General features: G+C 46.3%; 1 protein-coding gene across 2 annotated transcripts in view; it reads right to left on the bottom strand.

Moving 5' to 3' along the window:
* Der-2 (Derlin 2) overlaps positions 1–16,015 on the bottom strand; it is a 126,749-nt gene that overhangs the window by 78,590 nt on the left and 32,144 nt on the right. Inside the window, exon 2 of one of the 2 annotated variants that reach the window (XM_037433924.2) lies at positions 10,480–10,545. The exons of the other annotated variant lie outside the window; for it this stretch is intronic. Within the exon in view, the coding sequence (XP_037289821.1) occupies positions 10,480–10,545 (66 nt within the window). The remainder of the gene's footprint in view (positions 1–10,479; positions 10,546–16,015) is intronic. 2 annotated transcript variants of the gene reach the window in all.

Below are 16,015 nucleotides of genomic sequence, written 5' to 3'. Positions count from 1 at the left end.
GCCTCTGCCGGGGGGCCTTAAAGGTCCAATCACCCAGCGTCAGCTCAACCCCCAGGATCCCCTTTTCCCCGGGCACAGCAAAGCCACGCACGGCTAGGCGTGGGAGGGAGTAGAAACTCCCCCGTTAGCTCGGGTCCGTGGTGTGATACACACCAAACGCCTACTTGTGCAGGCGCCCCTGCGGGGTATATATTGAACGCAGACATTTGGCAAAAGGCGCCACTGTTTCTCCGCCTGTTAGAGTGTGATTGAACTTCGTGGTATCCAAGAAAGCGCGTCGTGTCACCTCTGTGTATGCAAATTCATATCAAAGTGCGAGCGCGTCGATGAAGTTCTTTAATATGTATATATATATATGTATAGATCCTGGCTGACCAGTGAGGTAGGTTTCCCCCCTCCCACTCATAAAAAAGTTGGTACGCCCCTGAGGCCTCTCATTATGGGCCAGTTTTAGTTTGGCCTTGAGAAAGCTCCATAAATGGCAAGCCACCGGGTGCAACTATCGCCAATGAACGCGTGCAGCTCTGAACCACATCGGCACACAGAGCTGTGACGCACTTCCGCACAGTCCGCACCAAGGATTTCTTCTGAATAGGAAAGGGGATTGCAGTGTCGCCTAACACAGACCTTTCAACGCGCGCTACAGCCATGCACTTACGACCAGCTGCCGAGAAGCACAGACTACGGGAACAAACGTAGCAAAAAAAAAATGACAACTATGTCGTCATCACAACTTGTTTTATTGACTGCAGCATGGTGACATGAGGGAACCAAAGAAGTCCCCAAGGGGTCCCTTTAGATGGTATCAATACCTTCGAAATTCAGGCTTCAAAATTGCTTAAAGTACCTTCCAAGCTACATTCGTTGCCGCTATTTTGCAGATGATATACGAATGTTCAAGCTAATCGATCTCGTAGGCTATCTCGGCCGCAGTGTCCCTTTAAAGTGGCCCCCCAACACTATTGAAGCACCTATATTTAATTCTGGTTGGCATAGACCGATAGCTGGAGATAATTTAAGAATAAGTCTAAGCGCCAATATCAAATGACTTAGTATTTTAATCATGCAATGAAGTCACTACGTCGCTGCGGACTGCATCAGTACTTAGTGGCACCCAGCAGAACTTTGCTGGTTGAAAAGATGCCGGACAGTTGCTGCCATATGATTGATAAATGTAACGTTACAAGCGATTGTGGTGTAGGATCAAAACTGGGTTGCTAATCTGTTGAATTTTTCTTCTCTGTGTCTTTTTCTTCGAACCCTGATCAGACGTGGCCACAACAAAAAGGATGACTGCAACTGCAATGCAAGACAAAGACGCTGGCTGCCGTTTCACCACTTGATTTCTGGCTTGCACGGGTCGGATGTCCGTACAAAGGTTCTCTCTCTGTCTTTCTTCACTCCTTTTGCTTTTGGGAGTTTGCAAGCAGTCTCTTTCCGCACGTGCGCTGTTGAAGGGGTACAGGGCACCATTGTTCTTCATCGTGCGGCTAAACAAACAATATGCGAAGGGTCAACAGTACATCGCTGTCCGGGTTGTTTCACAAGTCCCTTTCTCAAAGTACGAGGAGGGAATAACTCTGAATGTTGTAAAAAACAGCAGAAAATACCTTGCTTTGACATAGTAGCTCCCGCTCAGGTTCTGGCAAGCCAGGCGTCAGGCAACACATTTGTTACTGTGGCAACAAGGTCGACACTGCTTTGAAAAAAAAAAGCAACAATGGGATGCAAGCTCCCTCTATGTAGGCGCTTGCAGCTTACTTATTTGTGGCAGCCCCCCCCCCCCCCCCCCCCCGTCATGGGTGAGTGAAACGTGGTCAAGTGACTCGGCAAAAACCTAGTTAAAGGTCGGAATTGTTTTCTTGTATTTTGAACTTCTTAAGTGGTATAACTTACTTCAGACTGCGTGCCTTTATCACTGTTTTCTAAGTCGAACAACTTCAGACTGCATGCCGTTATCACTGCAGTTTTTGCTGCATTAGTCAGTCTGTACTTCAGTCTAAACAGCCCACAAATAAAACATGTAGGGTTCAATAGCATTGGAGGGCCCCTTCAAAGCCTTGCCTGTAGCAGTGCAGCAAGGCAGCACACAAGTGCTCGCACCTTTCAGAGAGGCCAGCTATTGGGTGCGAAAACATACCGTGGCGCCACCATGCGAATGCATCCCGGTGACGTACATGGTTGCATTGCTCCGCCAGCTATCTCCTGCGCAGTCCGCAGCCACTTTGCGTCTCCTTTTTTTTATTCATAGTCTTGTTGTACTTCACTCAACGAAATTATAAATATTCTGCTGCAGCTTCTTCACTGACTGTACGAAGAGCTAAATAACTGCTCCGGAAAAGTTTTACACTTCTCATAATGCCTGACTGCCGACCTCTTCTGCTATGGCCACATATTATATAAACCACGGGAGTCCAGCTGGCTGCTTTCGTAAAAGGTAACGACTCATTCAGTGTCGAATTGAAGCCTTGTAGTGCCATCATCACCATCATCATTTCTGGATCACCGCGCCGCGCCTCTCGCGCAGCTGATGCTAGCTCGAGCTGCGCGAGGATTAGAACGAGCTGACACGCCTGGCGTGGCGGACGCTGGTAGCCGACGTGGCTCCGCTTCAGGCCTGGAATAAAGTGGCGAGATCGGCACGGCCCCATCGGCCGCCTTCGACGTCATCTCACGTCTCTCTTCTCTCGCCGCTACATTGGTGACCAGGAGAACACGCCCTTCGCCGAGCGGCCCGCTGCCATGTTCCCGCAACTCTGCCCGCCAGTGCCGCCGTTCCAATCGACCTACCCCAAGGTATGGTTCATGCAGCTCGATGCCGTTCTGGCGTTGAATGGCGTCACGGACCAGTCGCTGATGCACGCCATTCTTCAAGACGCCCTTCCGTTAGAGTTGCGTCATCTCTCTGGCACTTCAACCTCCAGCCAGCAGCCTTACGATGACCTCTGCTCTGCGGTGCTTGCCAGCTATGGCCTCACCTACCACCCGCTGCCGTTCACCCGCGACTTACAGGTTTCGTCTGCGTCGCAGCGTGCGGTACCCTCCGGCCCGAAAGTCTTCACTGACCGGGACCTAACTTCCCCGACTACGTCTCCTACATCATCTCGTCCGGCCACTAGCGCAGTGAGTCTCGCACCCGGTCTCGCACCCGGTCACAGATCCGACGAGGTTCTTGAAGTCGTTCCTGCTGCCGACAACCTATCCACCACGAAGTGCGTTTTTTCGAAGTCCTCTGCCGATGGTCTTTCTGGCACGCTTGCTACCTGCACGTTTTCCACGAAAGCGACGGCACGCGACACCATGGCCCTCGCCGTTTCTGCGACCACCAGCACAGACGTCTCGGCCTCCTCCTCGCCGCAGCTGCTGGTCAGCTCCTCGACGGTGCCCCCTGCCGCTCTGCCACCTGCCACTGGTGCCAGCAATGGCCTGCCGGGTGCCTCGCCACATTCCACTCGCACCTACCCGGCCAGCAGCCGACCACACTCGGCGGCCCCGCTCCCCGCCCCTGTCCCTGTCTCTGTTTCGAGGTCTACGACGGGCCCCAGCGCCGTGCCTTCGCGGAGCCAGAGCCTGCCCTCATCGTCGGCGTCGACACCGGCAACCACCAAAGCAACCACCAAAGCAACTGCCACCGTCGCCCCTCTGCCCGTGGTGCCGCAGCAGGCACCTGCGTCGAGACCCGGCGTCGCACAGGTGGTTTCGGCCAGCCCCAGTCCTCACACCTCTGGTGCCCCCCGGCTCACCCAGCCGAAACAGCCACAGATCCTGCCCAAGCTGTCGAGCGGCAGCGCGAACATGACCACGCCTTCAGCAGCGGCGACCGCCCGGTCCCAGTCTCCCCGGGCGGCCCAGCACAAGGCCACACCGCGGCCCGCGCCTGTACCGGCGCCGCAGCCTGCGACCACGGTGCAGCGCGGAGCCGCGATGGGGCTCAACACGGGGAGTCCGCTGCTCATCGAGAACCCCGCGGCAGCGCAGCCGGGCATGTTTCCGGCTGTATCTGCGCAGGGCACTTTCCTGCTGAACCAGTACATTCCGGGCCTGGGCCACAGCCCGATTCTGATACAAGGCGCATTGGGGCAGACCCACAGCTCTCTGGGACAGATACAGGGGGTCCAGCTGGCCCTGCGGCCACCCCATGCCACGGGCCTGACCCTGGGACCTCAGACGGGGCCCAGACCCCATGGGGGACATCCAGGACCGCCTGGCACCCCAACGCTTGTCATCCCACAGAACCTGGGGCCAAGGCCCAACATCTTTCTGGCACCGCCACACATGATGTCGCCCCCCTCGTTTGCCATAGTCCCGGGACAGCCACTGACGCTGCAACAGCTGCAGGCCATGCTGCCCACGCAGACCATGCTGGCCCAGACCACACTGGGTGCGTTCCAGACAGACCAGCACCAATCCCTGGTGCCGATACCGACGTTCACCCAGCCGCAGATACTGGCGCATGACCACCACCATCATGGGGCCCTGTCGGGACCTCTAATCTCGACAGGCGGCAGTATAGTGTCCTGTGCACCCTGCGCCAACATTGTCACCCACCATCCTGTCATGACCTCGCGACACACGGTCCACTCTCGGCCTGTCCGACCAGGTCACCGTGAGACCCGCTTGTCGGCTACCACGGTGACCCGGCACTTCCTCCTTCGTCCCTCGCGCTTCTCCCAGAGTCGCCCACCGGAGACACACTGCCTACTGATGGCCCATAAACGTTGACAACCTGGACTTGCCAAATGAACACTTTATGGATTGTCATTCATGTATATAGGATTTGTGACTCTCTTTCTTTTTTCATATGCCTTCAAATCGTGCAAAGCGCTAGGAGGGGAGCCCTGTAGTGCCATCATCACCATCATCATTTCTGGATCACCGCGCCGCGCCTCTCCCGCAGCTGATGCTAGCTCGAGCTGCGCGAGGATTAGAACGAGCTGACACGCCTGGCGTGGCGGACGCTGGTAGCCGACGTGGCTCCGCTTCAGGCCTGGAATAAAGTGGCGAGATCGGCACAACCCCATCGGCCGCCTTCGACGTCATCTCACGTCTCTCTTCTCTCGCCGCTACAGCCTCAAATGGGTGTGAACATTTGCTTGCGGCATTCTGACTTATGTTTGCTGAACGAAATTGTGCAACCACGCTACTTCATTCATTGTAGGTTTGCATCTAAAGACCGGTCGCGATTGACAAGGCATGCATGCGCAAATTGGCATCTTTGTTTAGCACACATGGCCTTACGAAGCACAGCGCAAGCAGATTCCCCGCTTTGTGGAAAGCAACGCAGCATTCTTACAGCGCAACATTTCTGTTGATACCGAGCAAACGCGTGAGTCACACGCAAGCACGTGCCCCATTCAGAGTTGTAACTATAGGTAAAATTTCATACGAGGAAAAGCTTCTCTGCGACACTATCCTAATATTTATCACAAAAGTTTTGTACGATTGTCACACAGTGCACACTCGATCACCACAGCACACAATTGTGAATGATTGGCTCAGTTTCACTGCTTCTACGAAGTAGTAAATCGTGATGCTATCCCTACCAAGCTCGATTACCATAGCAAATGAACTGCGCGCCAGCCGTATTATTTTGCACCTTTAAATGGGCATGCTGCGAGGTATGTCTTGTGCACCGTGATCTGAGCAGCAATTTCATATTTCAGTAAAAATGCCAATGTGCAGTTTTTTTTACAGCTTCATTCAGCTTTGACATTGCACGGTAGCTATTAGAAGATGAATCAGTTTTCGAGGCTGGCCGCGTTTTCGCAACAACATGGAGAAGAACTGGTTGTGGCTGTGGGCCCATTCTACAGACGTATAAGCAAGGAACAATGCGAACTAAAGTCACACGGATGGCAGGGGCGTAGGCAGAAACTTTTTCCAGAGGGGGCACCACCTTAATAGAATGCATAATAGACCATTGTTTTGTGCGCTATGTATTATGGAAAACAATTTGGGGGTGTGTGGCACATGCTTGGTCAAGCTATACCACTGGCGGACGGAAACCTGTGTGGTCGGGTACACACATTGGGACAGACTGTGGTAAAAGTAACTCTGGAGAGAGAAGTAGCTTTAGCAGACTGGAGCAGCACATGTATACTGCAAGAAAGAAGGTTTCGTAGAACGCACTGGCCAAACAAGCAGAAGCAACTGGCCAAGAAATAAACCGTAATAGAGTTAAATTAACAAAAATTAAGAGAAAGAACTGGACTTCAGGGCTTTATCTTGAATCTTTAACAATTCAGAGGACGGTGCACATTATTAAATGTAATGATGGCAATTTTCCCCACATGTTTACACATCGTCATAATTTAAAATATACATAATCGAACTGTTTGCACATTGAATGAGGCTCCTGTGCGGGAACTGAAACGTTTGGCTTTTACGTGAACAATCGTGATCGGTACTCATTTTAACCCCATGGGCTTCAATTGACCACCACAACATAGGAAAGAGGTGATAGTGGCACTATCAGTGGTCGCGACAGTGGCATCGCATACGGAACGCGCTGTGGCGTGCCGCAGATAACTTCACTGCAACTTTTTGGATTGCGTAGTCTGTAGAAGTCCGCACACATGAAGTAAGAGTGAAACAACGCTGTTCAAAAGTGAAAACACTATGAAGTCGCAGTGAAAAACAACGAATCCAACCGCCAGCCTTCCTTTGCCAAAGCGAGGCTAGATCACGTCATTCAACCCTGCACGTCACCACGATTGCAGCGTTCGTTCCTCCAGTGGTGAATCTCACGCCTAATACATGAGCAGTTGCATCCTTCAACATCGGGCTCGCTGGACAGGCTCTTCAACTTGAACTAAATCTGATTCGGTTAGCTGGAGACGCTCGATGTTTGCACGGGCAACGCAACCGTTTCGGCTGTTTCAACAGTGAAATCCTTTATGCCGATGAGAATGAGGTGGTCTGTGGCCAGCACCATTTTCGACTTCGGCAAAGCAGCGTGATCTGATGCCAGAATTAAGAAACTTCTGCACAGCACCAAGCGAAAGTGCTGTGTTTTCCCTGTTAAGCGTAGCTATCTTTGTTTATTTGACCAGCGTTGCCAGAACACAGAGTGTTTCATGGAGTTGCGAATGGCTGAAACAATTGTGGTGAAAGTAAAATGGCGGCTATGACATCATCAGAACTTATTTTGTTGAGTGCAGCATGGTGATATGAGGGAAGCAAAGGGGTCCCCTTCGATGATGTCAATACTTTCAAAATTTATAATTGCTATAAAATATCTTCCAAGCTACATTTGGTGTTGATATATTGTAGATGATATACACATCTTTAAGCCTGAAACATATGCAGCACTCTTGCCAGCATTTTCCTGGTGCTGCTTCCCTCGGCATCATCGCGTCAAAGCCGCCAGAGAGGGTGGCAAATCATATGAGAAGCGCCAAGGCCAATGTCAGCTCAGTCGCACAGCTTGTCGAAGAGACCTCGCAACCCGAGACCTCGCAAAGCAGTGTGCAGTGTCCGTCAATGCAGTAACAAGAAATAATCCTAAAAATCGGTTTCATGTCTTATTGAGTTCTGAGGAGAGAAAAACAAATCACAGTACCACGGAAACATTTTTTTCCCTTCTAGTGCCAGCTGTTGAGAATAAGAATAACCAGAAACTCGCAATATACAGCCCCTGAGCTTGGAAGTTCTTGTACCTTTTGGAGGCCACGTATTCAGCCAATACACTCAGGCCTGCTAACACTACCGATAGACTTGAGTATGGCGCTCGAAAACAGTTTGAAAAATTCTGACCGCTTCCTGTCGAAGCTTCTGAGGAACAAGCTAAGTCAAATACAAGCATAACTAGAAAATTTTCGGGTCACACAGAGCACAGCGACGACTTAATAGATCCGAGGAAGGCAGCAGCCATTTTGGCAGCAACAATGATGCTGTTACATAGCGGAAGTCACTGACAGCCGTGCGCTGATTGGTTCTCCATCCATCAACTCGCTTCCAGTGTCTGCGCTGACGCTGTAGATATCTGAATCGTCCAGAAGTGGACATTTCAGCCACTGTCACCGGCAGCGTCAACGCTGAGTGACATTGGCGTATGAAACGGCGGGAAAATGCCAGAAAAACACCGGAAAAACGCTGCATATGTATCGAGCTTGGACATCGAACACATAGGTTATCCCATTCGCTCAATTTTGTGTCAGTAAACAAGACCAGTAAACAACCCCAAGACCCAAATATTGTAATTAACAGAAACATGCGCATTTTTGCTATGTGAACATACTGTCGCAAGAATTTGGGGAACACATGCAATAATAAGAAAAATCCCAGGTACTAGAACATCCATTTCAGCTGGTTTCAAACAATAGCGCGGCCTCGCCACTATTCTCTGCCGTAGAAAGGGGGAAGGCATAGCCTGTCGCCATGATTCTGCCCACTTCGCCTAGCGATATAGTAGTGAGACGTCTATTTATTTCAGAAACTTTTGTTCTGACATAACCGCTACTGCTTGTACTCTTAGGTTCTATAAAACGGCAGAGAGTTATGAAAACCAGGTCAAACGCTTAGTAAATGCTGGGTATCCTGACGTCATTTTTTCTGTGTGTGAGTCGATGATTCGAAGCGTTAAGCTTGTGAAACACAAAATGTGGTAAAAAAAAGGAAAAGAGCAGTTTTTTCTTGTGTGCACTAATTGATCCATGGGCTAAAAAAACGTATCTTCAAGGCATGGCATTGACGTTTTGTTTCCCACCAAACATAAGGTAGGTCGCATTTTCCCTATGGTTGATAATGCGCTGAAGAACAAACAAGCCAAAGGAAAATGTGCTGTTAATCACAAGAACAAGTAGATTGCATGCGTAAGGAAAGCTGTGTATTTGACTCCCTTATCGTGTTTTAGGTAGTACATGGGACAAACGAAATGATGTGTGAATGTTCGTTTAAAGAAGCATGAATTATCTCTTCAAGGGGTCCCGTGACTTTATCTACCGGGACATTGCAGGGCATGCGACTGTCGTCCGATATTTTTAAAAAAACCACCGTCATCTTCAAGCATCCCACCCAAGTAACAAGAGAAATCGCTGAGGCCTATCATATAAAGATGGGGGGTAGTATGTGCACAAGTGAACCATTCGTCACACTGCATGAAAAGAAAATGTAGTTATTTAGGCCACTCTTGATCATCGCCTAAGTGTGACAACGCTGCCTCGGTGCACCTCTTGTTCTGCGCATGTTGTGATGTATGCTGCCAGTACCCTATGTATATATATATATATATATATATATATATATATATATATATATATATATATATATATATATATATATATATATATATATATATATATATATGTTTCACCTTTGTTCCAATAAAAAACAGCTGTGAGTTAGCGCCGTCTTTTCTCTTTTGCTCCTTCCCTGTCCTGTGTTTCTAGTGTAGCGCTATAAACAAGTTCACGATGGATCCCAACCAACTGGCCCAACTTACTGTCTTATGGCACTGTAATATTCAGGAAATATGATTGCCATCATCTGCTATACGAAATGGCAAGCTTCTTTGGAGAGTGTGAAAAAACAAGTCAAAACCTGTTTATTAGCCCTCTAAAGAAGCTTGCAAGGCACAAATAAATATTGAGCACACATGCATTTCCAGCCCTTGCCGGCTTTGCATTTCTTTCCAAAGCAGGAAAGAAACACCAACATGAGATCACAAGCAGCATTTGCAACTTCGTATGATTTTAGTGGCAATCATATCATGTAGCGAGTGCTAACTAGGCGATGAATAGATTTTTTCAACGAGTATACGTGCATGCACACATTTACAAAGGAGCAGAGCACCCTCGCACAATAAACAATCCTTGTTTCATATCTGTTCAATTCTTGATTCGAATCAAATGACAACCATTGGCAAATATTTCTGAACAGAAATTGAACAGCAACAGGATTTGAACAGTGGTAGGATGCAAAGATATGCAGTGAAAAATGTCAAGCTTTAAAATTTTTCATCCTTAGCCCTCAAACAATGTTCAAGAAAAAAAAAGAAAGATAAGTGAGCGAAGTTTACAACTAGGTAATGACTTGCTTCTGATTCCTCCAAAATCTATGAAGTGTTTCGGAATTCATGAGCTTTCATTTAACCAGATTAAACAAGAGACTGGGCAACGAAAACCCACTGCAAGCAATTTCTCACACCCTGTTTGAAGCTATAAGCCACACCCAAGAGGCATCCAAGCGCTACTGAAACGGTACTGATAGTGAACATACACTTTAAACAAGCAGTAATGCAGTCGGCACAAGCTCCACTTGAATAGGCACAGTAAGGTGTCAGATTTGTAGCAAAATGGTACCACTGCTGTTATGGGCCCTTTTGGCATTTCCTACAACTCACATTCCCTTCACTACAACACAGTGCACTGAACACAATATTTCCAATTTTATGCATTGACAACTAGGCTTGATTACAAGAGAACTGTTGCATTGCAATGAAAATAGGCTCCCATAACTTTTCAAAACCAAGCAACTTACTTGATAGTGTTTTATTATCAGGGTTGGGTTGAAGTAGAGCTGGAATGGAGAGATAATATCTAGGTGCTGCAAAGATAAAAAAAGGGGGTTATAAAATCATTGCAAACAAGAGATAAGTTATATATGCACATGTTTGCCCAAGCTCATTTTCTACAGCATGCCCTTCCCACAATACAGAAAAAACATCTGGATAACACTTATGCATACACTGCAAGCCTCTTGTTTGCACTCTAAACTGCTGTGGCACTTATCATTCCATTTACCACATCAGTTCTTAGCATGTATGCAGACAAGAGCTGCTATTAGGCCAAAGTCAATGTCACATATGAATTGTTGTGTTCAACACTGCCCCAACGGCTAGTGTAACACCCACCTGAAACAAAGTTTTTCAGTTTTCCATCATGTACATGCTTCAGAGACAAGAGAAAACATTGAATACACAGTGTACACCATGTGAAGCAAGTGATCCAGGGCATACTTAAAAAGCATGTACGGGTTACCCACAGCTAAGGTGAACACCTCACTCGCATTTAAGACATCACAAAAGCTGACCTTTCATACAATATTCGCAATATTATTGAAGTGCTTATTAACACCATGATCACACATCATATAAGAAACATTTTTGTTGTGAGGTACAGCAAATATTGCAGTTTTACCGGCTTAAGCACTAATGAGGCATCCACTATAGACATGGTCAACGCTATATATTCTGTGGCTAGCTTGCTGTTAAGCTGCGCTCCTCACAAGTTAACTGAAATTTTTACCATTCTGACCGAACCAAGTGGTAGCCGTCAAAGTGGCCTCAAATCTACAGTATACATTTTGTTGATGAAAAGCCCCAGATGGATCCAGCAACTTCGCCTTGTACGCTCCTGTTCTGCCATCAGCCTACTACATTTCACCAAATGGCACAGTTCGTAAACAGAGACAGTAAGGAAAAACCGCTATATGCGTATGCCGTATGCTGATTACATGTAAAATGTTAGACAATGTCTTAGCAATGGTTTGTATTTTAGAGATAAAAACTTAATGCATACGAGACCCAGTTGCGTTATTTCTTCTGCCATTTGTATGTGATAATCCAAACAAGCGAGAAATATTTCTTCTGTATCACAAAGCCACAAAAATTATCTTTTATGACAAATAGAACAACACTGCAAGACATATCACATTTCCAGAATGCAGGCAAGCCCTCAAGTAAAAGTCTTCTGGCGAGACTGCTTGTAAAGATTATGAGGATGAATTTTAGGTTCTGAACATAAGACCTACATCTCACTTCGCAAGAATCGGCACTCAAAGATTGCGTAGCACTGGTTCTACTGCACGGAACTCATGAAAAAGAGTATAAGTGGTTATGGATAGTAGCCATCAGTAGAAATAGGCTCGACGTTGACCCAAAAGGCACATACATCATGCACCATTGGACGAAATTAGCGTTCTCTTCAGGCATCTCGTTAAACAAAGAAATCGAAAGGCATCTCTGTCTGGATCTTGCATTTCAATCTGCAGAAATTCTTTTTGATGTCCGATTTCAGGGCGACAAAATACTATCGAAAACGAAGTATTTCAGGCAGATGCTCTCGACTTAGGTCAGCTCCCTTTTTCTAAACAGTCACTGAGCGAGAGTAGTCCAGTGGCTCAAAAAGATGCATTGAACACAACGCTGAGTTTGGCGGCCAGTGACTGTTCTTTGATGACCTCCAGGTATGGCAAATTGGATGGTGGTCGCAAATACTCTTGGGCACAACCATGCAACATATACATATGTATGACTATCGTAGCAGTCAAGCAAGCCTTCTCTTTGGGATAGCATCAGTTTCTGTAAACAGTTGACGGCAATGTCCGATGAGGTGCGTGCATTGCCCTTTCCATGGTGAAGCTACAAATCAAATGCCATAGCACCTTCAGATGGTCTTTCGAAAGTGATCCAATGACTTCAATCTAAACGACTCACACACGTCCTCAATGCCCATTATTTCCAGTTCCCAGAATGATCGTATAATTTGCAAAGTTCCTTGATCTTGAAGGGAGACCGTGCAACAGTTTCAAAGTACAGACATTTATCTATCACTAGCACAAGTTGTAAGCTTTTGGAGCATATTGTCGCTGGTTTTATACACAAGTCTGAAAGATCGCAATACACTGACACCCTTTCAGCACGAATTTCGAAAAGGCCTCTCTAGGAAGACCTAACTAGTAACAATGGTGCATGAATTTTCCCAAGTGCTTGATTTATCCGGGCAAGTAGATGTGCTCTTTCTAGACTTTAGTAAAGCATTTGATAGAGTCCCACATAAAAAAATATTATATTAACTGGTAAAAATTGGACTAAAAGTTAGAGTGGTATAACACAGTGGATTTGTGCTTATCTAACAGACAAAGAGAAGTTTGTCAATGTCCGTAACTGCAGTTCTGGTGCTCGACCAGTCACATCAAGTGTTCCTCAGGGCAGAGTGTTAGGACCATTATTGTTTTTAATATATGTTAATGATATAATAGATGTTATTCCTGCAAATGTGTCTATTCGGTTGTACGTGGATGATAGTGTTATTTTCAAGGAAGTTGTGTCACATGATGACCATGTGTTGCAGAGATGCCTTGTAGCAATTTCTGAGCGGTGCATTGGGGATACAGCTAATGTGGAAAAAAAACCTACTTTTAAGTGTAACAAAAAAAGTGCGCCAGTGAATTTCATAACTAACTTCAAAACAGAGCAGTAACCGAAATCGAAAAATACAAGTACCTAGGCATCACACTTACCGATAAACTAACATAAACAACTCATATCTCAGATATCTGCTCAACTGCCTTGAATAAATTGTGGTACTTAAAGAGAAAACTTGAATATGCACCGGTAAGAACCAATATATTAGCTTATAATGCAATCGTAAGATTTAAAATAGATTATGCTGCTGATGTTAGGGACCCACATACTAAGACTGACATTCTGAAACATCAGCAAGTTCAGAGAAAAGCTGACAAAAAAAATATGCCAGGCATAATTCCCTGTCATCATCGATGTCACAAAACCGAATATAGACACTACAAACATGCAGAAAATTTAATCATCTTGTACTACTACACAGCACCCTTGCTGCAAAAAATGGTATGGCATTGCCCTATTTGGTTTGCAGACCCACTATAAGGAAAACAAGACACAGCCGTGAACATTTGCTTGCACCAATTTTTGTGAGAACAAACGCTGACAAGTATGCCTCTTTCAGTGAGCGACTGGAATTTACTACCTATTGAAGCTCATGAGTCAAATGATTTCATGGCTGCCTTGGCACACCATTGTTCCTTGTGAATTTTTTGCTGAAGTTAAGGGGTAATTGCTCCTTCTTTTTGATGTATTACGTTCATTTTGAGTAGCATTGTATTTGCATGGATATATTTTCTTTTGTTTTCTCTCTTGTTGTAATGTTCTACCTGCTTGGGCCAGAGTATTGGCTTGAGTATTGGCTTGCAGTATTTCTAAAATAATAAAAATAAAATCTTCCACATTGTTGATGTCCACATGCTTAACATAAACCATTAAGTGCTGTGATCCAGAAAGCATTTCTGAATTATTGGTCTTTGCAGTGTCCATTTGAAGCAAATATCGATGGTTGCAAGTCCTTTAACTTACGTGCTGCAAATACCTTCACCAATCAGAATGTTCCACAAATAGTAAGATCCGATCAGCACACTAAGTTCTGGCTCTTTATCGACTTGCACAAGCATACGGTCGTCAGTCAGGAACTTGTTTTCCAAACGCAACTGTTGTAAGAGATAGATGTCAGCTGATGGCGCAGTGGTGTCGTGGCATACCATCTTAATTACAATAGCTCGTATAAGATAAAGACAGGTACTTCAGCCATTATTGGACATTCAGTACGAGAAGGGGATGTCCTACCAAATGTGTTAAATAATACCCTTGTCTTCCCTACAACCCTGAGATTCATCTTCATTACCACTTCTTTGATGAAGGACCTCTGGCTTCCACCATCTAGAATGCTTCTGACCCAGCGGTGCTTGTTATTATGGATGATCAAAGCATGAAATGTCCGTTGATATGCTTCATTGTTCTTGTTGTTTATTCTTTGCCTACTTCACGGTAACAATGTGGAGTTTGGCACTGCTGTTGCAGTGAAAACGAATATTGCGATGCAGCTTCTTGATGCCTCTGCACTGACATGTGATTTGCAGTACGATGGATTGCATATGCTTGTCAGATGCCTTCCATGGCAATATGAGCACATTAGCTTCACTTGACAGGCTTGTGTCTGAAGAACCTTAGACATACAAGAGCATCTCTTGTCTTTGTAGAGTTTTTTTCTCGCTGGAAGTAAGGGATAGGTCACTGTCACAAGCACGTGCACTTTTCAGCCACAGAAGCAGTTTGCTTTCTTTACCAATGAATTATGCAAAGCGGGAGCTGTGGCACTTGTTACTGTCACTACAAGAAAGTCACCTTTTTCACTAGGCGTGATTGCATTACTCAGGACCTTCAAACTCGATACCAATAAATGCCAGTAGTTCTTTCACCTTGGCATCCGCGGAAGCTGCTGCTGAAGCTGACTCTGATGTAGCTTGAGTGCCGTCTGATAAGTCAATCCTCAATGCTTTAGTTCATTTCATTTCAGTAAACGCAAAAACGATGTCATACGGTAGAGTTCTTTGTGGTATGCCAATAAGCATGACCGAGAAGCTTAGCGTAGCCACATTGAAAGGCAACGAATGGGCAGCTGCATAGCGTTGTACAATCATCTCAAACCTTACACGTCAGTGCCTTGCTTAATGTAGGTAAGGTTCCTCAAAAGCAGCTAGGTGATGCTGCTCAATTCAGTTTCTGTCACCAGAGCCTTCCTTGAAGATATCGATAACATTGTTGTAACAAAACTGGGATGTCGGCTGTCCTGCTATGGCCGCTACACCTTCTTCGGCGAGATATTGCCGCAGGTAAAAAAATACTTGGTTGTGAATGAGAGGGCGTTAATTAGATGAACTGTCTGTTCAAACTGTTCCTAGATTCCAGTCTACTGACTTATCCTTCCCTTGACTACTGGCATTTCAATCGTTAGAAGACTAAGTGAACAGAAACTGTGAGGTAAGACAGCGTTATCCGTAACCAGAGGCTGCACAGGTAGCCTTTACGAAAGAGTGCTACACTCTTTCTTGGCTCACTCCAGTGCCCCGATCTGACAAGTTAAAGTTAAATCGGGAAGCATACTAACTGCCTCGTCATCGTACTCGGCTGCAGTCGCGTATTAAGTTGGCGGTTCCACTGTCGCTATCCTGCGAGTAGTTCCGCTTAAAACACCAGAGGGCGCCACCAAGTCAGAACTACAGGGACAACGTTTCAAAGGTGAAACCAAGTGAAACTACTACACGTGTGCCGGCGTGCCACACTGAATGAGGAGGGGGCACGAAGCGTGGAATCGCGGCATGGAAAAACGATGTCTTCAGCAGAGACTTTCTTTTCGCCCCTTCAACGCGGAGAGCTTGCTCGCATAGACTGCCAAGCCTACCCGAGCAAGCTCTCCGTTACATA

This window comes from Rhipicephalus microplus, chromosome 3, assembly GCF_043290135.1.
Source record: "Rhipicephalus microplus isolate Deutch F79 chromosome 3, USDA_Rmic, whole genome shotgun sequence".
NCBI lineage: Eukaryota > Metazoa > Arthropoda > Arachnida > Ixodida > Ixodidae > Rhipicephalus > Rhipicephalus microplus.
The sequence above is the reverse complement of the archived record's forward strand: the minus strand, read 5'-3'. Positions and strand labels throughout refer to the sequence as shown.